The following is a 23,566-nucleotide window of genomic DNA, read 5'->3' on the forward strand; positions in this document are numbered from 1 at the left end:
ATCCGAAAAATCTGCTCTTCCCGGACTTATCTCGCTGGCCGATGCCGTCGACGATAAACCCTAACCGCCATTATCTTTATCCACTGATATAACAATGACGTCATCAGCTTCTTCTCCCCTCAAAACCAAAATCTCAAAGTCCACTCTCAGGAAAAAAAAAAAGATAACATCTCCTTTCATGAAAAGCTGACTTTAATGACTTCGTCTCGCCGTCTTCTTCCTCTCGGAGCATCGCTCACTGTAAATCTCTCTCTCTCTCCCCAAACATTTCCATTTACTACTAATTTTATCACCTCATTCGCCATCGATGATCATCGAGTTCGTTGTAATTGCAGAGAGGATCATTTGCTACAGATCAAATCCGAAATGGTGAGTTTCTCTTCTTATGATCTGAAATCAAATCCGAAAATGGTGACAGTTCCGAAGAATTAAGATCGTTTGAATCTTCCTCAGGATTTCTAACAAGTTTCCGAGGATTCGCCACCGTTACTTCGTCGGAGTCGGAGGCGGCGTTAGCCAATCTCGAAGCGAAATATGCCGTCGCTTTGCCGGAATGTTCTACTTTAGATGAGGAGATCACGAAGATCCGGCGCGAATTCGAGCTGGCGAAACAGAGGTTTCTTAATATCCCTGAAGCAATTAATAGTATGCCTAAGATGAATCCTCAAGGTGAGCTGAGCTGAGCTATTCATTTATACATTAGTTTGGTGTTGTGTTCTTTCTTACTGATTGGTTTTGGATGATGATGATGCTTGTGCAGGGATATATGTTAATAAGAATCTGAGATTGGATAATATACAAGTTTATGGATTTGATTATGATTACACTTTGGCACACTACTCATCTCACTTGCAGAGCTTGATCTATGATCTTGCCAAGCAGCATATGGTTAATGAGGTAGTAGAATCTCTTATTCTTATGGCAGTTTCTTTTAACCCAAACTGTTTTTTTTTTTTTTTGAGTATTGTTTTCAGAATTACTTGTTCTTTGTTCTTGCAGTTTAGATATCCTGATGCTTGCTTCCAGTTCAAGTATGATCCGACTTTTCCCATCCGAGGTTTGTACTATGATAAACAAAAAGGTTGCCTCATGAAATTGGATTTCTTTGGTTCTATTGAGCCAGACGGGTGTTATTTCGGTCGTCGTAAGGTATTTTGATCGTCTCTTTTGTTGAAACTGTTGCTGTGGGATGGATGGTTTCTGAGCCATTCGCATATTTATAATTGTGCAGCTTAGTAGGAAGGAAATAGAGAGTATGTATGGAACACGACACATTGGTCGTGATCAAGCGAGAGGTCTGGTGGGATTGATGGATTTCTTCTGTTTCAGCGAGGTGATTTTAATAAGTCAATAAGTTGCTTTCGTAGAGAGGAACCATGATTTTGTCATATCTGATTTGTTTGACTGCAACATTTTTTTTTACCTTTTTTTTCCAGGCCTGTCTAATTGCAGACATGGTTCAATATTTTGTTGACGCCAAACTTGAGTTTGATGCCTCTAACATCTACAATGATGTCAATCGTGCTATTCAACATGTCCATAGAAGTGGATTGGTTCATAGAGGGATTCTTGCTGATCCTAACAGATATTTGCTAAAAAATGCAAGTGAAATTTCTTTAATTCCTTAAATGGCTAAAAATGTAAAGTGATATTACTTTTAATTGTTATAACACTGAACAGCGATTTACTTCTCAGGGTCAGCTTCTACGTTTCCTTAGAATGCTGAAAGATAAAGGAAAGAAGCTTTTTTTGCTGACCAACTCTCCGTATCATTTTGTTGATGGTGGAATGCGCTATCTGATGGAGGTGATTCACAGAATTGAATAGCCATTTAAAACTTTTCTGTGTTCCCGTTTTAGTATCACTAGGGACAAATTATACTCAACACTCATTCGATTTTATGTAGTTGTCCATAATGTTCTTAGTGGTTCATGACCTTTATTTGTGTGCTTATTTTTCGTTAGGACTCTTTTGGCCTCAGAGATTCCTGGCGAGAGCTCTTTGATGTTGTGATTGCTAAAGCAAACAAACCAGAATTTTACACATCTGAGCACCCTTTCCGGTTAATTTTCCTTATTCAGAAACGCCATGTTCTTTTGTAACTTATAAGTTTGTCTGTCTTGCGGAATTGATTGCTTGACGCTTTTATTGCTATTAATCCTTGTAGTTGTTACGATTCTGAGAGGGATAATTTGGCGTTTACAAAAGTGGATGCATTTGACCCGAAGAAAGTTTACTACCATGGCTGTCTAAAATCCTTCCTTCAAATCACAAAGTGGCATGGCCCTGAGGTACTCTTTACCACAAGATGATATCTTCCATTTTGTAACTTCATGCTTTTGATTGCATTTTAAAGACAAGACTATATAACATGTTCTGTTCATAGGTTATTTATTTCGGAGATCACTTATTTAGTGATCTAAGAGGGCCTTCAAAAGCTGGTTGGCGAACTGCTGCGATAATTCATGAGCTCGAGGTTAGTTTACCATACATGATATGTAGCCTTTCATCTGATTGTATTCTCAAAAACGTTTGTACATCATTTAAAACCCAATCTTCTACACTGAGTTCTTCTCTTTGTGATGTTTTTTGGTTCAGCGAGAGATACAGATACAAAATGGTGATAGCTACCGGTTTGAGCAGGTATAGTCACAGCTTCGTCTTTAACTTCACAAGAATGGCTTTCTGCTTATAGTATTCATATACATTCCTGTAACGTGATCGAGGACATAAACCATAAGTACTTAGAAGACATGGAGAAATATAGATACTTTCGTATGTTACTAAGTCTAATTAGACCAACTTTTTGGCTTAAACTCAGGCAAAATTCCATATTATCCAAGAGTTACTCGGTAGATTTCACGCGACCGTATCAGACACTCATAGAAGCGAAGCATGCCAATCTCTTTTGGATGAGCTGAACAATGCAAGACAGAGAGCACGAGACACAATGAAACAAATGTTTAACAGATCGTTCGGAGCTACATTTGTCACAGACACTGGTCAAGAATCAGCATTCTCCTATCACATCCACCAATACGCAGACGTTTACACCAGTAAACCTGAGAATTTTCTGTTATACCGACCTGAAGCTTGGCTTCACGTTCCTTATGATATCAAGATCATGCCACATCATGTGAAGGTTGCAAACCCAATGACCTTAAAAAGAGCCACATTTCGATTTTTGTTGATGGATTCGACTTGTGAATTTTGGAATTATAGAGCTTAACCAAAACTCTTGCATACTTTTCAATTGAACCATTTCTTTTTCAGGTGGCTTCAAACCTTTTCGGAACCTGAGATGGGTTTTGTTCCTATAAGAACTGATATCATTTTGCGATACATGGTAATCTTTCTTGTGTCGGAAGTTTGATCCGAAGAAGAAAGCAAGCAGCTTTTAGGGTTTCAGATTGCCAGAGGACAACAAGAAGGTTTACAAATCAATCTCAGATTATTGCTGCTGATGATGATACTTTTGGGCCAAATCAATGTTAGATCATTCATTTGCATAACTTTGATGTGGCTTTCACTTAAAAATAAAGGATGTTACAACTATCGATTAATATTTTCTGGTGCTTTATTTTCTGTTTCCTCAAGTTTTTATTTTAATTTTTTTGTTAATGTGCTATTTTAATATTAATATTAATTTTGCTAATGTAATAAAATTATTGGTATACATAATTAATATTAAAAATTCAAGTCCAAAACTTTAACTTATAACATCCTAAAATGTAATCTTATTTAGAAAATTGTCTCAATTAATAATTTTTAAGAATTTAAACAATTAAGTTATATCTACAAATTAATACCAATTAGTTTATACTATAAATTAATAAATATTATTTTATAGATAAACTAATATCACTATTAATTTTTCTAATTAATGTATTAAAAATTATTGGTTTACCATACATAATTAATATTACAGATTCAAGTCCAAAACTTTAAAATTATAACATCCTAAAATCTAATCTTATCTAGAAAATTATCTCAATTAATAATTTTTAAAAATTTAAACAATTAAAATATATCTATAAATTAAGAACTATTAGTTTATAGTACTATAAATTAATAAATATTAATTTATCTAATATCACTATAAATTAATAAAATGTTATGATTTCAACATTATTAATTTATAGAGGTGTTGTTGTATGTTTAGCACATATAATTCCTAAGACTACAATCTATAAATGTGTAAAGCTGATAAGTCTTATAGGAAGCTCCGGATATGTCTGTGGCACTACAGATTTTCTTCAGTCAACTATACCTAATTTGAGATCTACTTCAGAAGTTGGACTATTTTCTACCAAAATGGGGAATGTTTGTCTTTATCTACATTTATTTAAAATGGATTCTGATAACAGAAATTTAAAGAAAAAAGATTGGTACATGATCTCACCTTTTTTTGGCTTTACTTATTTTGGTAATTCAATTCAATGCTTAGATTTAGATAAAAGTTTAAGCATGTTTTTCTCTATATTGTTCTTCTATAAATTACTTTGTTTTCAGACCAACCAAAACTACAACAAAAACAAGTCAGAAGAATCAAAATGGAGTTCTCTATGAAATCTTCAACTCTAAAGGTAACACGATTTTAAACTATGACATCCTTCTAAACTTATGTTTTCAGTGAGTTTAAATTGTAATTTTGAATTAAAAAACTAATAAATGATATACTTTTTTTTTTTCTCTCAACAACAGATGATTCAAACAAGTTTTTGTATATTAGTAGTTTTGGCTATTAGTAGTTTTTCGATGATGGAATCTCGGGATCTAGGCATACAAGGAAAGGCAAATGTTAAATATATGGCGTTGAATTGTCGAAAACATAGCGCAGTTTTAACAGAATTTGGAGCAGTTGGTGATGGAAAGACGTCGAACACGAAAGCGTTTAAAGAAGCCATAACCAAGCTTGCTCCAAAGGCGGCCGACGGCGGAGTGCAACTCATTGTTCCACCAGGGAAATGGCTAACGGGAAGTTTTAACCTCACAAGCCATTTTACTTTGTTCATCAAAAAAGGTGCAACTATTCTTGCTTCTCAGGTATGGTTTCCATCTTGTATTATACAAAAGTAAATTTGGATAAAATATTTTGTGTAAGGAATTAGTCATTTATTTACACGTTTTTTTTTTTAATCTTTTGGTTTAAATAAAAAGGATGAATCTGAGTACCCAGTTGTTGCACCTTTGCCATCGTACGGACAAGGAAGAGATGCAGCAGGGCCAACATATGCTAGTTTAATCTCTGGCACAAACCTAACTGATGTTGTTATTACCGGTAAGATTAACCAAAAAATGAATACAAGGACATATCAAAGCTATAACAAAAATTATGAACGAATATATCATCTAATAAAGAATCGTTAACGACCAAGAGTCAAGGCTCTATAAGATCTTTGTTTTTTTATTTTCGTAAAAAAGAATTGATCGAATTTGTTTGGTTAGGTAACAACGGAACGATCAACGGGCAAGGGAAATACTGGTGGGTGAAGTACCGTAGTGGTGGATTTAAGTCGATCACGAGACCTTACACAATCGAAATCATATCCTCTAAAAACGTTCAGATCTCAGACATCACAATCATTGATTCGCCTTCGTGGAACATTCATCCCGTGTATTGTAACAATGTTATTGTCAAAGGCGTTACCATTCTTGCTCCTATCGATTCTCCTAATACCGATGGAATCAACCCGGGTAAGTCCATATCTCCCACGTCGCATATATATTGAATAGTATATGTTCGTTTGTGTTTGCGTTTCTGTTTTCATGTTATAAGATTATAATCTTTGTATTCGACGTGACTTCATATATTCACGTGGCATTGTCTATTTTCTTCGTTGTTAGATTCATGCACCAACACATTAATAGAAGACTGTTACGTAGTCTCCGGAGACGATTGCATCGCCGTGAAGAGCGGTTGGGATCAGTTTGGTATCAAAGTCGGCAAGCCAACTCAACAACTGTCGATCAGACGGCTCACATGCATCTCTCCCGACAGCGCTGGAATAGCACTCGGAAGCGAAATGTCCGGTGGAATCAAAGATGTTAGAATCGAAGACATTACATTACTCCAGACACAATCCGCTATCCGAATCAAAACCGCAGTTGGTCGTGGTGGTTACGTTAAGGATATTTTCGCCCGAAAGTTTACCATGAAAACCATGCAATACGTTTTCTGGATGAGCGGTGCATATAACCAACACCCCGTTTCAGGGTTTGATCCCAAGGCTATGCCCCAAATTACAAACATTAACTACAGTGACATGACCGCAGATAATGTCACGCAACCCGCAAGGCTAGATGGGTTGAAGAACGATCCTTTCACAAAGATATGTATGTCGAATATAAACATTGCTTTGGCTCCGAAACCAAAGAAGTTGTTGTGGAATTGTACTAACATCTCCGGGGTTTCAAGTAAGGTGACGCCCAAACCGTGTAGTTTGTTGCCGGAGAAAGGAGCTCGGGTTCATTGTGCTTTTCCGGTTGATAAGATTCCTATTGAATCTGTTGTCCTGAAGAAATGCTCTACTTAAAAAAAAAAAAAAAAAAAAAAAAGGAAATGCTCTACTTAGAAATTGTGCCGGAGATATTACTTAATTATATATTCATAAATATATACATTGTCTTTTAACAGTGTAATGTATTAATTTCCTCAGATAATAATGCCCCAGCTTTTATTGAATAAATTAAAGTATAAACCATGCAATACTGGTGTTGATAAAAATAAAAATAAAAAAACCATGAAATGTTGGTTTTTAATATACGGATACAAAGCTAAAGCATCCACATCCATGAGATACTCGTTGAGGTTCTGCAAAAAAAAAACAATTAATATTCGATCGTAAAAGCAAACTAAACCAAATACATCAACCAATCTAAACCAGAACTAAACCAGCTAATCATTCATCTTTCAATACGAGTCACATACCCGCTAAAGCTTGAAGACGGCTTACGGCTATGGTTTGAATCAAGACACGAAACCCTCTTTTATAATATTTTTCAAACATATTCTGTTTTAAATTTCAAACTACTCTAACAACAAGGATGCATTATGCATATATAACAAGGTTTTGTTTAAATAAATTTTACATTCATACAAAAAATGATTATATGCGTTGATTAGTTTATATATTTATGATTAAAGAATGTAAAATTTTAATGTAACTAACTACAAAATTTACAATGTTAATTACATTTACAAAATTACATTCCATCTATACAAGAGTTGATATTTTTAAAAATCCGTTTGTTCTACTCGTTGTTAATCTATTCTGTTCGTTAAGCACAAAATATATGTATTTTGATTGTTGTACCTATCATTCAGAATCTAGCAAGGATGAAGCTCACTCGCGGTGTCATCGTAAATCATCTCTCCACCACAATCGCTACCTACTAATTTCTAGATACTTTGTAGTCAAGTGTCAACTATTAAGAGACAGAGCAGATGACAAAATTTACAAGTGTCTCTTTATGAAGTTTGTCATCTACTAATTTCTAGACACTTTTGCAAATTTCTAAACCAAAGTTACGCTCAAATATATTGAAAAAAAAAACTAATGAAAAACCTAATTAACTAAAGTGAACATTCGAGAAGTGCAAATTTACCCTGTATCATATAATTTCATACCATGTTCACATGAGTATTGGATGAGTACTTATATGGAACTAAAACTATTGTTTTACGAAAGAAATTTATTACCATATTATTGATGTTACGGTTACAAAAAAAAAAAAACATCTTATGGTTTTACAAAATTTGTAGTCTTGTTTTCAGCAAGGGTACGAGCATTGGCACACACTAAAGCCAGCAACGTTGTTACAAAATCCACCTCCACCACTGTATCTTTGTGCGCATTTTGCATTACAACATTGACTATTACAGCTCATACCGCAATTGCCAAGCCCAGCATTGCAAACCTTTCGGGGGTGGCACTGGTAAATGCACGTGCACGACAACATTCCAACGATACCGTCACATTTGCTTTCACACGATCCCCCGTATCTGGCCTTACATCTTTGGTCACAACCGTCGCAAGGGCCTAGCCTCTCGTTGCATTTATCTGCTCTTGTCTGTTCAACAACTAGATCATTGTGTATACCATATTAAATATAATTGTAAAATAAGAATATATATCTTATCATATATCTAATTCACTCTGAATCCATGCTTTTATGTCGTGAAAATTAGTAGATAATTTTTTTTAATAAGTATTTTAAGTAGTAATCATTTAATAAAAAATATCATAATAACATATTTTCATTTTTCATCCGATGTCATGACAACGTAAATTCATCTATGGTGTTTTAGAAATGTTAAGAAGAGTTTTTTTGTTTCTTCACTTTTCCATGCAAAATTAGCAATTGAACATTTTAATTACTGTGAATTTATAATTGTAAAAGAATTTATCAAATGAATAAAAGAAACAGACACTTGAAAGGTGTAAATAAAAAATTAAAATACCTGAGGCAAATATGATAAGTAGGCTAACAAGGGATGCAAGTGTAGGTGTCCTCTCCATGCTTTCACGTATTCTAGTCTTCTTCTAAATTTTTCTTTAAGATAATTGTTTCTTTTTTTGTGTTATTGTGGCATTTCGTTGTAGTCTATTTAAAAGCAAGCTGAGGACTCACAAAAAGCAGCATTTAATGTGGTCGTATGATATTTTTCCTTATAAACATATTTCTGAGTTATAAAATCTTTTTTTTCCTATTTAAACAATGTTATGTTTGTGAGTTATAAAATCTTTTTTTCCTATATAAACAATGTTATGTAAGAACATCGTATTCGTGTATGGACCAACAGTCGATGTTCAGCTTTATTGATGTCACTTAATATACACCATATTGGTATTATATGAACCATGTACCATTGATTAAGAATATAACACAATAATAAAGATTTTTTTCTCAAACCCCTTCTATAATTTTTATATGGTATCAGAGCCACTTTATTGTTGGGTCACTCCGTAAATGTTGTTCCCACATATGCTCACGCTTCAGATGGTCATACCTTAACATGGGGAGGGTTGTTAGTATAATATACGTCCTATATGGATAGTTAGAGAAATTATCAAGTGATATATAAAGGGTTAGGATCTCTTCACTAATTGTCAATTGGTTTTGAGCTGAAAGCCCGTAAAGCTCGAATTTAACATGGTATCAGAGCCTATACATGTTGGCCCATTAATTAATTCGGCCCGGATAAAGGTTCGATCATCCCAATAATTGAAAGTCTAAAAAAAACTCAATTCCATCGAGATAACTAAAAAATGTTTAGCATCAATCCACAAAAGCTATAATATTTAAAAATTAAGAACAAAATTATCCCATACTATATTTTTGCAAGATTTTTTGAAAGATTTAATTAATATTTTTAATTTTCTTATTGACTTATAAACCAAAAAAAAAAGTCTTTAAAGATAATACTGTTAAATAGATAAAAATGTGGTATTCAAAATCGAGATTTTTTAATTGGAGACTGCAAGTTCAGCCTTCATGTTTGGTTATGTGGAAACTTTGACGAAGATAGAGATCATCTTATTTGTAAATGTGAGGTAAGTGAAGACCTTTGGAGCCTTGCCATTAAGAGAGGCTGGGGTACATAGCTTTTCTCTGTAAGACACAAAGGTGAATTGGTCTTGGACTCAAACAATGACACATGCCCAACACTGAAGCCCACTGAACAGAAGAAGAAGACAAACAAGCCCACTGAACAGAAGAAGAAGACAAACAACACACCTTCGTTGAAGCAGAGTATCAATGGCACCGACGTTTGTGAATCTTCACCTGATGATGACTCATCCAAGACAGCTGGAGGATAAGATATTTTCTCACAATTCTAGACTGTTCCAAAATTGTAGTCTATAAAAGACAAATGTACAGGACCGTTTGTAATGGTCGAAAGTAAGAGTTTTATCAAATCAGTCCAAAGTTTTCTTCTTTCGTTCATGGTATCAGAGCTTAGTAAACCTTAACAGGTGAAACAATGACCGCCACATTTCCTTTCCCAGACAATGTTCATGTAACTAGCTCTGTCACTTTGAAGCTGACTGACTCAAACTACCTCTTGTGGAAGACACAGTTTTAATCTCTGTTGTCAAGTCAAAAACTCATCGGTTTTGTCAATGGTGCCGTCAATGCACCTGCTCAGACTCGCCTCGTCGTCAATGGTGAAGTCTCCAATGAAGTCCCAAACCCTCAGTATGAGTCGTGGTTCTGTACCGATCAGCTTGTTCATTCTTGGTTGTTCGGTACTTTGTCTGAAGAAGTCCTTGGTCACGTTCACAATCTCAAAACTTCACGTGAGATCTTGTTGTCTCTCGCAGAGAACTTCAACAAAAGCAGTGTTGCCAGAGAGTTCTCCCTCCGTCGAAGTCTGCAGCTCCTGTCCAAGAGAGACAAGACGCTACCAACCTATTGCCGTGAGTTTAAGGCGATTTGTGACTCCTTGAGTTCCATTGGGAAACCTGTTGATGAATCCATGAAAATCTTTGGTTTTCTCAATGGACTGGGAAGAGATTACGATCCCATCACGACAGTTATCCTAAGTTCTTTAAGCAAGCTCCCAGCTCCAATGTTCAACGATGTGATTGCAGAGGTCCAAGGCTTTGACAGCATGTTGCAGTCGTATGAGGATACTTCCTCACCATCTCCACACCTCGCCTTTAACACTGAGAAAAAGAACCCGTGTGCTCCGCAGTACCAACCAAACAATCGCGGAGAGGTCGTTTCGGTCAGAACAAAGGCAGAAGTGGTTACTCATCAAGAGGTCGAGGTTTTCCACAACATCAGTCCTACTCTTCATCTCAGGGAGAGAGACCAGTTTGTCAGATCTGTGGACGTATCGGCCACATAGCTATCAAGTGCTACAACCGGTTCGACAAAAAGTCACACTACAAGGGTAATCAACACACAACTTGGACACAGACAAGAGAGACTTTTTCATACCACGACATACTAACACTTCATGAAGAGGAAAGGTACCTTTAGCAGAGGAGATGGTGGTGGAACCAACATGTGTGATGGGAAGATAAGCTTCATCTCCTACCATCAAAATATCATTACCTTCATAAGTTTTAGCTTCCTGGAGACCAGCGGTGGAGGAAGTGACGTGTGCTGTAGCTACAGAGTCAGGGTGCCATTCTCTCCCATTGTCATCAGATACACGCGGAGAGGAGAAAGCTTGAGCTGAAACTTCACTCTGGTAGTTGTTGTCGAACCGGTTGTAGCACTTGATAGCTGTATGGCCGATACGTTCACATATCTGACAAACTGGTCTCTCTCCCTGAGAAGATAACTTTGGATTGATTTGATAAAACTCTTACTTTCGACCATTACAAACGGTCCTGTACATTTGTCTTTTATAGACTACAATTTTGGAACAGTCTAGAATAGTGAGAAGATATCTTATCCTCCAACTATCTTAGATGAGTCATCATCAGGTGAAGATTCACGAACGCCGGTGCCATTGATACTCTGCTTCAACAAAGGTGTGTTGTTTGTCATCTTCTTCTGTTCAATGGGCATGTTTGTCTTCTTCTTCTGCTCAGTGGGCTTCAGTGTTGGGCTTGTGTCATTGTTTGAGTCAAAGACCAATTCACCTTTGTGTCTTACATTCTCTTCCACCCATATGGACTGTTGTTTCCACATGGCTTGGTGCCTCAGACACCTCTTCCAGCCATTATGGCTAAAATTATATGCCCAAGCCACCATATATGTGATCTGCCTCCACATCCCGTGATCATTGATCTTAATCATGCTCGATCTAACATTATACACGAAAAAGTTTATACAATGGTACGCTTACTTACATCTTTTGTTGACGTCAACATTTAATCAATGGTGTGATCTTGATTACGGTCTCTATGGTTTCCATCTGAGAAGTAATTCATCATTGTTGCTTTGGCGTCAGTCGCTCCCCCTGAGAACCCTGATAATAGTAACCCATTTGGCCCTGATCTTTGAATCCTATCGCTTGAGTGTCTATGGTATTTGGATCCAGAACCCAAGTTGTCTGAGTGGTGTATTCAGGTTTGGTCTATCCAAGATCACTTTACACCCTACGGCAACTCCACTAAACATCCTCAATTGTCAAAGATCTCCAAACTTTGCTCAAAATCGTGTCAAGCTTCCACTTCGTGTAGATCTTCTCAAACCGGTGAGAAACTCAGTATTGACCCCTTCTCTAATGCCAATGCGTCTTATGATAGTGGCTACCTCTCATCCATTGATTTGTTTCATGGAAGAGTTTGTCGTTAATCCTGATCTCACATGTACCAATTCTTTCAAGGTTCTGACTCAAAACTCTCAAAAACCTTTTGTCGACTATACTTATCTTTGCTTTGTTTCTTTGTTGTTGTGGTATTGGAGAATGCCCTTTTTTCTTGTTTTCTAAGCTGTGCTTGTATGAACCTTCTCTTTTTTGAGTAATGAATGCAAGTTGTTTGACAAAAAAAAATATGTGATATGGTTTGAAAGATTAACAGGATCCACTCAAACATTTCCTCAACCGCGCAAATAATACATAATTAGGAAATTGGACAGGCAAATCAGAGACACAGATCTGGCAAGGAAGTCACACAAGCCGCAAGCAATAGATGGCCTAATGCCAAATTGGCTCACCTATGAATAAACAAATTATCATCAGTTCTTTGTTGCATTAGCTCTTATGATTATTATTTTTTATCACAACACTTATTTTTTTTTTTTTTTAAATTTGGCAAGAAATTAGCTCTTGGTTTAGCTTTTGTATATTTTACAAACTCTCTCATTATTTAATGAAATTCAAATTCATATTAAAAAAAATCACCATCAAGATCACAACAAACCACATCATATGTTTTGGTTAGATCGATTGACAACGAAATTACTGAATGTATCTCATTGCTGAAACAGTTGGAGACATCGAAGCTTGGCACCCATACAAACAGAACTCCTAACTCTGTTTCATCCATCAGTTTGGTTTCGTTTGGCAGTTTTTAAAAACTAATAACCTCTACCTCCAGTGTTACTGAACGATCTGTACTGCGTTTGTTCTCACTATATATAAATTTCACATTAAAAAAAAAAAAGTAAATCAGGAACGTAAAGAAGTGAAAATTTATAGTGTCCCCATGTACATTTGGTTATTGGATGAGTACTTTCACAGTTTCGTGGAACAAAAAAAAACTTATCACCATATTACAACAGACATCTAATGGTTTTACAAATTTTATAGTCTTGTTTTAGGATCGCTACAAGGGTACTTGCATTGGCACAGACTAATTTCATTATGGGTGTCACAAATTCCATGTCCACTATTGTAACTTTGTGCGCATTTTGCATCACAACATTGGTCATTACAACTTTCACCGCAATTGCCAAGCCCAATCCTGCAAAACTTTGGACACTCGTAACTGCAAGTGCACAACGACATTCCAACCGGACCGTCACATCTGCTTATACCCGATGCACCGTGTTTGGCCTTACATCTTTGGTCACAATCGTTGCAGTGGCCTAGGTTATCGACGCAGATACTTGCTCTGGTCTGCTCAACAACTAGAGCAATGTATACCTTTTTTTATTTAACTTTAAAATAAGAATATAGATGTATACCTTATCATATACCTAATTTACTCATAAAATTTGTAGATATATATTTAATTAAGCATAATAAGTATTGTAAGAATAACCATTTAACAAAAAGAAATCTCATAATAATATCTTTTTATTTTGGGACACTTGCAAAAATAGACTACAAACTTGAGTCAATTGCAATGTTAGACCCCTTTTTTTCTTTCTCCAACATTTGCCACTTTCTCTCTATTAAATCCTTGTCCACTCATTGTATTCACAAAAATGTCATTATTTATGATTTATTTGAATTTTTTTGCGAAAATGTTTATTACATCCATATCCTCATCTTCTTCTTTTATTTACGGTTGTACCACCGCCATCAATTTTTCAACAACCATGAACAACCAAATTTGAAGCTCTTAATGCTTCAACAACCTGAATTTGTAAGCTTAAATAACAGTCAAAGTGGTAAATTTTAATTTTAACATAATCAGTCTTTCCTCCCTTAATTTGAATCGTTTATAGGTAAATTTATTTTATTACAATGCAAGAAGTCTATGTGGTTAATATTTGGTCAATAGGTTTATCAAATTATTTTTTATAAAATTTTTAATTAAAATTTAAATTATAATTAAAGAGTAGATCTACCGTTATGTCTTCACATATACTCAATTTGTAATCTACCTTAAATAAATCTATTGCAGAATTCCTCCAGATTACATCTGTCATTTCGGCTTGTGTTTTTTGTTTGGTCGTAAGGGAGTCAACTGTAATTTCAGTACCCTTAATGATTATGTTTCTCAAATATCGAATATAGGGTCTACTATTGCATTCAATGCCAAATAAAAGTATATAAAATGCAATTATCCCTTTTATTTTTCATCCGATGTCATGACAACGTTATTAGAAATGTCAATAAGAGATTTTTTTTTTTCACTTTTCCGTACCGTCTTTATTAGCAATAGAAGATTTTAATTTTTGTGTACTTCTAATTTTAAAAGAATATATCAAAGAAATTAAAAATATATCAATTGAATAAAAGAAACATGACACTTGAACAGGAATACATAAAATTTATAATACCTGAGGCAAATATGATCAGTATAACAAGGGATACAAGTGAAGGTGTCATCATCTTCATGCTTTCACGTTTTATACTTTTCTTCTAAACTTCTCTTTAAGATAATTGTTGTTATGTTAATGTGGCATTTGGTTAATCTATTTAAAAGCAAGCCGAGGACTCACAAGAACCAGTCTTTAACGTGTTACCAACTTATCATGATCTTTTTCCATTTTTTTTTTTTTGGGACAAAGATCTATTTCCATATACACTGATTTTTGGCTAAAATTGTTATGGCCAAGAAAGTTCCTTGAGTTATAAAATCTTATTTTCTACTAAAAAAATTGTAATATAATAGAGGATTATATGATTTCCTAAACCAATAAAATCCTTAGAATCAATCTATAAAAGCTATCATATTTCAAGAAAATAACCATAGTAAATTTTTGCAAGGTTTTCTAAAAGATTTAATCATTAAAAACATCTAAACCAAAAAAAAAACCTTCAGTGATAATGTTATTAAATAGAGATAATTCTAGTATGGTTCACATTATTATTCCTTGCCTTTTTAAATATGCAGAAAATAGAAAATATTAGGTTGTTAACATATTTTATGTAAATCCTTAGAATATAATAATATATTTAATGAGTAACAGTTATATATCTTAAAAAATTAAAGACATAAAAATAATAAATCGATGATTGAAAAAAATAAAATAACAGATAATGTAATAATCTCTTGTTTAAAAAAATAATTATTAGTTAAACGAAGGAAAATTAATTAAATTACTGCAAAATAGGTAATGCTAATTTCTTTTTCAAAAATAAATAATAATCATTTTAATTAAATATATGTTTTCTTGTTTATGTTTTATAAATTTTAAATAATGAAATTGTATGTTAACAATTAAGTTGAGTACACATGTATCAATATTTGCCATGTGACAAGCTATGGGAAAAGTTTACTATCTTTGATGCGGACTAGACTAGGGAAAACGGCCAAAATCAATCCAGACTTTTTTTCGAACATTTTTTCATACTCAATCTATGATACCATACATTTATCAATTTGAACTGATTAATAATTTAATTTTCCTACCTAAACTTTATAAATTTAGCCGATTTCGATACCTTTATAAACAGTGTTAGTTAACCGTTTAACGGCGCTGACTCTCACGCCAATGAGGCAACCACATGTCTCAATTAAGATAACATTTTTAATATTAATAATACAAATTTCAATATATATTTCCAATGATTTCTTACATTCATCATAATTTTTGTAAAATATATCTTATGCGAAGTTATTTCCATTCATTATATTTTGGATTTAAGTTTTTATTCAAAGAGTTGAGTCTCTTTGGTCATAAACTATTTTCGTTTTTTTTGTGATAACTTTTCTTTTGATGGTTGTGGGCGTTAAACATTCTTTTTGTCTTTTTACAACATTTTTGTCTTTATTAGATAATTTTATTTTTATTGTCATTAAAAATATATTTTAATTATTTTATAACTTAAATTACTTTTAGGATTGAATTTTTTTCTTCTCTAACAGAGCTTAATTATCTAGAGATTGTTAGCATATGTTTTTAAAATTAATATAAAAATTTGACATTACTATTAGGGAAGCAAGATGTGTATCTTGCGTACCAAATAATATGGATCGTAAAGTCCATTAATGAAACGAAGTCCAACCCAAAAAATATTCTTCGGACCCTAATAGTTTCCATAAAAAATATATATAAAAAAAACACGAATATAAAAAAAAAAATGAGACTATTAAAAAATGAGTGGCGGACTATTGAACCATTTATTCTCTCTTTCCATATCGTTCAATAGATTTACCAAACACAGAAAGCCATACAAAGATGAGTAGTTGGGAGCGTGTGCAACATCATACTATATAGTTCACCCACCTTTCTCCTATTTATTACTACTACAGTACTACTTACCCTTCTCCTCCTCAAGCGTCTCTCTATATAACAACGATTAAATATCATCTTCTCTTTGCTCATCTCTCTCTCTCTCACTTTTTCCAGATATTTTCAAGAAACAATACAAAACCTCAAAAGAAGAAGAAACTGATGAGTCAAGAAAAGCCCACTTCTTGTTGCTGTGTTCTTGATGCTTCCACTTATGTTGGTTTCTGGATTCTCAATAGATTGCTCACTAAAGGTTACTCTGTTCACGCCGCTATCCGTAAAAATGGTATACAATCTTTCGAATTCTCTTAAAGGGTACAATAAAGTTTTCACCTTTTTATCCTTTTCCTAATTGGTTTTTTTGACCAATTTGGGGGAATTGGGTTCAAATTTTGATATTGAACAATGTAAAGTTTGGATTTTTTCTCATGAGGGGTTTTGGTAATAGGGGAGAGTATGCTTGAGGAGAAGATCAGAGACATGGAAGCTAAAGAAGAGAGATTAGAGGTTTATGATGTTGATGTGTTAGATTACCAAACCATCCTCGTTGCTCTCAACAATTGTAATGCTGTGTTCTGTTGCTTGGACAACCCTGAAGGGTATGATGTGAGTGTTTCTAGCATTATCTTCTCACCACTTCTCTTGTATTCTCTCTCTATGTTTGTTTTATGAAATGTTTGATGTGAATGATTAGGAGGAGAAGGAAGTGGATGTGGAAGTGAGAGGAGCTATCAATGTGGTGGAAGCATGTGCAAGAACAGAGAGTATAGAGAAGATTGTGTTTTCATCTTCCTTGACTGCTGCAATTTGGAGAGATAACATTGGAACTCAAAAAGATGTTGATGAGAAGTGTTGGAGTGATCTTGACTTCTGTCTCAAAAAGAAGGTATTTTTATTTTTAACTATTTTGATTTCAACTCTTTTATTAGTATTACTTATCTTAATAATAAATTATCAATTTATCGAAAAGCTCAACACATTCACAAAACATATTGGACCCACTGTTTATTATTGACCTGGGATGAACAATTATTTCATGTACTTTTTCATCAATCAATCTGAAATGTCTATTTAATTAATAATGATGTTTTGAAGCTGCAATTTCTTGGAACTTTTTAAAATTTTTGGGGGTGGTGAATCTTTGTTGCAAAGTAAAAATTTAAAAATTGGGTCTCCATGAAATGTATTGGCATGCGTCATGTGTGTATCTAGAATAATTTTGGTCAAGATTCAATGTAGGACGACGGCCTTAATAAAATATTTAAAGAGGTCAACCTAAATCATAGTTAAAATTCTACTTAATTTTAGTTTTGTAATTAAGAATTTAGGATGAATTTATGTTTTCTTAATAATAAAAGTTGTGTGTGTGTGGTGGCTATATGTGCAGCTATGGCATGCTCTTGCGAAGACACAATCTGAGAAGGCAGCCTGGGCGTTAGCCATGGACCGAATGGTCAACATGGTCTCGGTTAACCCAGGCCTCATCGTTGGCCCCTCAGTGGCTCAACAGAACCCTAGACCCACCATGTCGTACCTCAAAGGTACATAATTAATAAACATATTCATTCATGTCAGTTAGATATGTATAAATTATAATAATTAATAATATAATTGCGGTGGCAATATATGCGATTGTAGGAGCTTCACAAATGTATGAAAACGGTGTGTTGGCATACGTAGACGTCGAATTTGTAGCGGATGTTCACATTCGAGCATTCGAGGACACTTCGGCTTGTGGTAGATACTTTTGCTTCAACCAAATTGTGAATACGGAAGATGAAGCTCTCAAGCTTGTGCAAACTCTGTCTCCTTTGATACCTATGCCACCAAGGTACATATTTTTATTATCTTTAGTATAATTACTACCCTTCTTTTTTTTGGTAAATTGTATAATTTATACTTTTAATATTTGATCTAGGTATGAGAAAGAGATGCAAGGAAGTGAAGTTTATGAAGAGAGGTTGAGAAACAAGAAACTAAACAAGCTGGTGGAAGCTGGCTTTGCATGTTAATTGGAATGGAGAAAAATGATACAAATTAAAGGGGCAAGGAAATAATATAGTAATAAGAATATCTTGTTTACTTATTTTTATTATTGAAATCTCAATTCAGTATTCTATATACTCATTTTTTGTAACTTTAAATGAATATTTTCGAGTAAAAAAATGTTTTACTCATAGAAAGTTAATTTTTATTATGATGTATATGTCCTTAAATCTTTGCCCAAAATAAAAAAGTTGTAAGTCCTTAATTGTGGAATATACGATGAGGCCAGCTAAGCAACAAAGAAAAAAAAAATGTTGTATAAATCATCGAATGCTGCAAAACTACATATGCAGCTAAGAAGTAGAAATGATATAAATGTTAACATGTGTCTGCTTTGATGTAATAGATGAGTTGTCAAGTTTAATGTATAGCTTACTTATAACAAATCATTATTTTTTCAATTAGATACTATCTTTTCTAAAATACGAAACGTGTAACAAATGAAAAGCATATAATACTATACACTCGTACAATCCACACACATTTTTTTTCTAGTGGGTTTATCCACACTTCTCATAATAAAAGCTGTGATGTTAGACATGACGAATCACGCAAACAATGTAAAGACAAAATAGTGCGTTTCTTTTTTTTTTTTTACTTCTCTTGTTTTGTAAATGGATAGATCTCGATGACGAATTAGGTTACAAACTGTATATTAACTAATCGAAAACTTGTAGATAAAGAGATTGTGGCCGATGTATTTCACGTCGTAGTGTGTATTTCATGTATACTAAGATTGTAATCTTGGGCCCTGAGGAAGAATAAAATTAGGCCATCACATAAATAATTGCTAGTGTTCATTAATACTGTTGACGAAGAGGAAGAAGAAATACAAAACAGCTCATATGTGGACTATAGGTGCTACTGCTCAAGCCTCTAGTATTGTCACTTGACTTCGTCTCTATCGTAAGAAGTTGAACTATTACTTTCTCGTCCCACGCATGATGACTAGCAAAAGGTAAAACAATGGTGGATAAGATTGATGGTCGTTTCAAAGGTCATTGTGCTTGAGATGATGTTTCTTTGTTACACCTATGCTTGAATAAATTTTATTTTTCGACATACTCTATTTCTCCAATCATTGAGGTTCCCTCTCGTGGTTTTTTTTTTTTTTTTTTTCATTTTGAATGAATTCTATTTTCCTCTTTCTTTACGTGAATAAGTGAACAACCAAACTTAAGTGCGGGTTTGATTAATTTACTTTCCTGTAAATAAATGAATACTTTTACAAACATATGTTTTTTGTTTTGCTTACAAATAATGGTCTACATCCTCAACATTGATTTTTGTTGCCTTCTTCTACTAAGCCTTTGAAATGTCGAAGCGATCTCTCTGCATGTTGACCAACAAACTAGAACCTTGTTTGGTGTCCTTCTAAATAGATTCAGTTTCCTACTCTTTTGTGCAAAACAGCTTAATCAGCTAGAACATGCTCCTTTTTAGATGTTTTGGTACGTATCTGATACAACAAAAAATTAAACTAAGATGTTCACGTAGAGTTGGTGACAGGTCACATTCAAAAGGAAAGGTCACTATACCATATAAAGTTATGAACCCAATACAGAGAGACTTAGACAGAGATTACCGAGAATAATCGTTGAAATAGAGTTGGTACGTGACATATACAAAAAAAGTTACGAGTACCTTTGATTGGTCATTCAAAGCTCAATGTCAGTTTTATAATTCCTCTATGATAGCATATGGAAGAATCATATTACAGAGCAAAAGTAATTAGGTCTCTTTTCCTGGTTTTGCACTAATGGTGATGCCCCAATATCGAGTCTTTGATCTTCTTTGTGGTATGCAAGAAACATATATGAAAAAACAAGAAAATAAGAGAGAAACAAGACACATGGTTTGGAGGGGAAAGGAGAGACGACGGGCAAATAACCCAATCACGTTCCATCTCCTATCCCATCCCTCGGAAAAACCGTATGGTATTATTTAGGATTTTGACCTGCCAAGCAAGCGCACCTGTCATGGCAAAGGTCATATACATCCCCCTCCTTATTTTCTTTTGTACACCTGCTTCTATTCAGTTTGATAGCCGAAACAAAAGCATCTGCAAGTGCAAGTGTTAATTCTATGGCGATAGATACCCAATTTAAGACCATTGCATACCTTTTTTTTTTTCAACGAGAGTTGATGAGAGGGTCAACGAGAGTTGGTTTGAGTCATCGAGAGATGATAATTAGGTCATAGAAAGATGATATGATTAGGATCATCGAGAGTTGATGAGATTGGTGTCATCGAGAGTTGATGAGACTGGAGTCATCGGAGTTGAGGAGATTAGGATCATCGAGAGATGATGAGATTAGATTAGGATCATCGAGAGTTGATGAGATTAGATTATGATCATCGAGAGTTGATGAGATTGGGATCATCGAGAGTTGATGAGATTGGGATCATCGAGAGTTGATGAGAGGGTCAACGAGAGTTGATTGGAGTCATCGAGAGATGAAAATTACGTCATCGAGAGATGATATGATTAAGATCATCCAGATTTGATGATTGGACGCTCAACTGAGAGTTGATCGATCGGAGGATCATCGAGAGATGATATGGTTAGATCAACGATGGTTGATGATTAGTATCAAGTATCAACGAGAGTTGATGATTAGATCAAACGAGAATTGATCATGGCTTGTTTTGTTTCCGGTACGCTCTTGTAAACCTCTACAAGAAAGAAAACAACAGAGTTCCGCAGATTTCATACCGACCAAAAACACAATCCAGTAATCCAATTCTATAAGATATGTTAGCTAAAAAACCCTAAAGATTCAGACACAGTATATATATATATATATATATATATAATCGATAACAACGTACCTCAATGGTTCGATCGACACAAAAGATCAACAAAGTAGCGCTGCAACAAAGGGTTTGATAGAGACCAACGAGAGTTGAATAGATGATAATCGATCGAGCAAAACTTTGACCATAAAAAAAAAAGCTATAAGAATCTCATCGGCATGAAAGTATACAGAAACGCGATGAAAAAAACTTTGACCACTTCCTATATATATATATATAGGAGAGAGGAAAACCTAGAATCGGAAGCTGGTTTAAGATTTTAGAGAGATCTTACGGTTGTTGATAGTTTAAGGTATAAAGCAATCGACGGTGCAGATGAAACACAATAAGTAAAAAGGCGGTTAAAATATTACCAACCAAAAAAAACACAATAATCATATGACTCGGGCTTTACAAATTAATGGGCTTCAAAAGATTATTGGGCTTAGAGGAGTAGTAAAAAGCACCAAGACTCTTAACACTTTTTGACTTCCTTAAAATCAAAACTGTAGGGTTTCAGTGCGAACTCTTTCTTCTTCAAGCCGAGAACGAAAAACCCTAACCTCTCAATTCAGATTCTGCAACCATGAGTCGGTCAGGCCAGCCTCCGGATCTCAAGAAGTAAGCCCTTGTTCTTATTTTTCTCTTTCTATTTCTATATCTTACTGTTTCTGATTGGTTTTGGTCTAATCTATCGTTTGATTTTGTTTCGTTCGATGCAGGTATATGGATAAGAAGCTCCAAAGTAAGTTCAATATCTTTATCCTCGTTTAGCTAGTTAGATAACTTTGATTTTATATAATCTTGAACATATCCCTGAAGATATAGAGAAGAACGATCTAAATCTGCTAACTTTTGAGATTTTGTGTTCTGTGATTTTGGTTATGGTTTCAAGAATCTCCTGTTTCTAGAAGTAGATCTCTTATGGTTCTGTTTTGATTTTTAGCAAGAGGTGGAGTTTGTTTAGTCACCTTGTTGTGGGTGTTGAGATTGATGAATTGTATTTGAAATTGCAGTCAAGCTTAATGCTAACAGAATGGTGACTGGAACACTTCGTGGGTTTGACCAGTTCATGAATCTTGTTGTGGATAACACTGTTGAGGTGAACGGTAATGACAAAACCGACATTGGGATGGTGGTAAGTCTCTCTCGATGTTGTGTCCCTTTGTTATTAATCATTTATTGTTCTTGACAGATTGGAACTCTGATTTTGGTATGGTTTGCAGGTGATTAGAGGAAACAGCATTGTCACTGTTGAAGCTCTTGAACCAGTGGGCAGATCTTCTTAGCTCGGTGTATGCATTGGTAATCATCTTTTTTGTGTTCTAAGCACTAGCTTTGAGAAAATTTGGTGGTAGATTCGCAGTTACTATGAACTGATTCTGTAAGAAGTCTACATGAATACTCTTTCTTGTACTAAAAAGATTGCAATGATCCCCACCGATGTGATGACTTGTGCTTTTACTCTGGATAACAATGCTTAAACCTCTAATATCATCTCTTAAGCTTGGTATATGCATCAATAGTCATCTTTTTTTGGGTACTAATAGGGAACTTGGTGCTAGATTTGCAATTATTATAAACTGATCAGTAAGAAGTCTACATGAATACTCTTTTCTTATTTTGCTCGACGATTGCGGTGAACCTCACCAATGTCCTTGTGCTTTAACTCTGGATCCATTACTTTGATATCAAATCTTCATCAGGATACAATGCTTAAGCCTCTAATATCATCTTCTTAGCTTGGTATATGCATCAATCGTCATCTTTTTTTTTTTGGTACTAAGAGGAAACTTGATGGTAGATTTGCAGTTTATTATAAATTGATCAGTAAGAAGTCTACATGAATACTTTTTCTTGTACTCAAAGATTGCGGTAACCCTCACCAAATCTTTATGCTTTTACTCTAGATTCACTGCTTTGATCGCTGATCCTCATCTTCTTCTGTCAAGGGCACCTTTTGATAAACCAATTTACACTTGGCTCAAACAATGCTTAGTTGCTCTTTTCCCCCTTTTATGGTTAGTAATGTGAAGAACACAAATATGTAGCGAACATCAACAGGTTTGACATATCACATGCAATCACTAGCCCACACAGATGAGTATTTCCATACTATTGAAAAAGGTTTGAGTGTCGAGATTCCCATCCAAGCCGAGACTATTGATAGTGTTTCTTGACTTAC

General features: G+C 34.5%; 5 protein-coding genes, 1 long non-coding RNA gene and 1 pseudogene across 9 annotated transcripts; 4 read left to right on the forward strand and 3 right to left on the reverse strand.

Moving 5' to 3' along the window:
• LOC104752015 (uncharacterized) lies at nt 1-3,665 on the forward strand. 4 transcript variants are annotated; one of them, XM_010474078.3, is made up of 14 exons: nt 1-240; nt 336-369; nt 454-669; nt 761-897; nt 1,000-1,149; nt 1,232-1,333; nt 1,437-1,601; nt 1,696-1,806; nt 1,965-2,062; nt 2,168-2,291; nt 2,387-2,476; nt 2,599-2,643; nt 2,822-3,142; nt 3,274-3,665. In XM_010474078.3, the coding sequence occupies exons 1-14, from the start codon at nt 196-198 to the stop codon at nt 3,298-3,300; spliced, it is 1,665 nt and encodes a 554-aa protein (XP_010472380.1). In that variant the 5' UTR covers nt 1-195; the 3' UTR covers nt 3,301-3,665. The 4 variants fall into 4 exon arrangements, with proteins under 4 accessions (XP_010472380.1, XP_087349619.1, XP_019093082.1 ...); XM_087493493.1 differs by having other exon boundaries at nt 60-240; nt 2,822-3,284; XM_019237537.2 differs by having other exon boundaries at nt 68-240; nt 761-1,149.
• Nucleotides 3,666-4,459: 794 nt separating this feature from the next.
• LOC104752016 (putative polygalacturonase) lies at nt 4,460-6,689 on the forward strand. The gene is made up of 5 exons (XM_010474080.2): nt 4,460-4,586; nt 4,705-5,046; nt 5,161-5,281; nt 5,449-5,697; nt 5,848-6,689. Exons 1-5 carry the CDS (start codon nt 4,554-4,556, stop codon nt 6,534-6,536), a joined length of 1,434 nt encoding a protein of 477 aa, XP_010472382.2. The 5' UTR covers nt 4,460-4,553; the 3' UTR covers nt 6,537-6,689.
• Nucleotides 6,690-7,680: 991 nt separating this feature from the next.
• On the reverse strand, nt 7,681-8,580 carry LOC104752017 (defensin-like protein 181). Its single transcript, XM_010474081.2, has 2 exons — nt 8,465-8,580; nt 7,681-8,084 (listed from the first exon to the last, which is right to left on the reverse strand). The coding sequence occupies exons 1-2, from the start codon at nt 8,520-8,522 to the stop codon at nt 7,774-7,776; spliced, it is 369 nt and encodes a 122-aa protein (XP_010472383.1). The 5' UTR covers nt 8,523-8,580; the 3' UTR covers nt 7,681-7,773.
• A 4,633-nt stretch (nt 8,581-13,213) lies between these two features.
• LOC104753954 (defensin-like protein 181 pseudogene) lies at nt 13,214-14,722 on the reverse strand (annotated as a pseudogene).
• A 1,662-nt stretch (nt 14,723-16,384) lies between these two features.
• On the forward strand, nt 16,385-18,716 carry LOC104752018 (cinnamoyl-CoA reductase-like SNL6). The gene is made up of 7 exons (XM_010474083.3): nt 16,385-16,558; nt 16,657-16,825; nt 16,988-17,145; nt 17,234-17,425; nt 17,927-18,080; nt 18,178-18,370; nt 18,458-18,716. The coding sequence occupies exons 2-7, from the start codon at nt 16,702-16,704 to the stop codon at nt 18,549-18,551; spliced, it is 915 nt and encodes a 304-aa protein (XP_010472385.1). The 5' UTR covers nt 16,385-16,558; nt 16,657-16,701; the 3' UTR covers nt 18,552-18,716.
• Nucleotides 18,717-19,766: 1,050 nt separating this feature from the next.
• LOC147925968 (uncharacterized) lies at nt 19,767-21,583 on the reverse strand. Its single transcript, XR_015585371.1, has 2 exons — nt 21,418-21,583; nt 19,767-21,261 (listed from the first exon to the last, which is right to left on the reverse strand). It is a non-coding gene; the product is annotated as an uncharacterized LOC147925968 (long non-coding RNA).
• Nucleotides 21,584-21,858: 275 nt separating this feature from the next.
• On the forward strand, nt 21,859-22,896 carry LOC104752019 (putative small nuclear ribonucleoprotein G). The gene is made up of 4 exons (XM_010474084.3): nt 21,859-22,002; nt 22,104-22,126; nt 22,398-22,519; nt 22,608-22,896. Exons 1-4 carry the CDS (start codon nt 21,968-21,970, stop codon nt 22,668-22,670), a joined length of 243 nt encoding a protein of 80 aa, XP_010472386.1. The 5' UTR covers nt 21,859-21,967; the 3' UTR covers nt 22,671-22,896.
• The last annotated feature ends 670 nt before the right edge of the window (nt 22,897-23,566 follow it).

This window comes from Camelina sativa, chromosome 16 (assembly GCF_030686135.1).
Source record: "Camelina sativa cultivar CO46 ecotype springtype chromosome 16, ASM3068613v1".
In the NCBI taxonomy this organism is placed as follows: domain Eukaryota; kingdom Viridiplantae; phylum Streptophyta; class Magnoliopsida; order Brassicales; family Brassicaceae; genus Camelina; species Camelina sativa.

Bases quoted from the DNA above. Each gene is read 5' to 3' on its own strand.
- LOC104752015 (XM_087493492.1), top strand. From the start codon at position 196: ATGACTTCGTCTCGCCGTCTTCTTCCTCTCGGAGCATCGCTCACT. The intron at 241-335 runs GTAAATCTCTCT...TTGTAATTGCAG, and splicing joins CTCTCGGAGCATCGCTCACT to AGAGGATCATTTGCTACAGA. The intron at 2,292-2,386 runs GTACTCTTTACC...TTCTGTTCATAG, and splicing joins CAAAGTGGCATGGCCCTGAG to GTTATTTATTTCGGAGATCA.
- LOC104752016 (XM_010474080.2), top strand. From the start codon at position 4,554: ATGGAGTTCTCTATGAAATCTTCAACTCTAAAG. The intron at 5,282-5,448 runs GTAAGATTAACC...TTGTTTGGTTAG, and splicing joins AACTGATGTTGTTATTACCG to GTAACAACGGAACGATCAAC. The intron at 5,698-5,847 runs GTAAGTCCATAT...CTTCGTTGTTAG, and splicing joins TACCGATGGAATCAACCCGG to ATTCATGCACCAACACATTA.
- LOC104752017 (XM_010474081.2), bottom strand. From the start codon at position 8,522: ATGGAGAGGACACCTACACTTGCATCCCTTGTTAGCCTACTTATCATA. The intron at 8,085-8,464 runs GTATTTTAATTT...ACAATGATCTAG, and splicing joins ACTTATCATATTTGCCTCAG to TTGTTGAACAGACAAGAGCA.
- LOC104752018 (XM_010474083.3), top strand. From the start codon at position 16,702: ATGAGTCAAGAAAAGCCCACTTCTTGTTGCTGTGTTCTTGATGCTTCC. The intron at 17,146-17,233 runs GTGAGTGTTTCT...GTGAATGATTAG, and splicing joins ACAACCCTGAAGGGTATGAT to GAGGAGAAGGAAGTGGATGT. The intron at 18,371-18,457 runs GTACATATTTTT...TATTTGATCTAG, and splicing joins TTGATACCTATGCCACCAAG to GTATGAGAAAGAGATGCAAG.
- LOC104752019 (XM_010474084.3), top strand. From the start codon at position 21,968: ATGAGTCGGTCAGGCCAGCCTCCGGATCTCAAGAA. The intron at 22,003-22,103 runs GTAAGCCCTTGT...CGTTCGATGCAG, and splicing joins CAGCCTCCGGATCTCAAGAA to GTATATGGATAAGAAGCTCC. The intron at 22,127-22,397 runs GTAAGTTCAATA...TTGAAATTGCAG, and splicing joins TATGGATAAGAAGCTCCAAA to TCAAGCTTAATGCTAACAGA.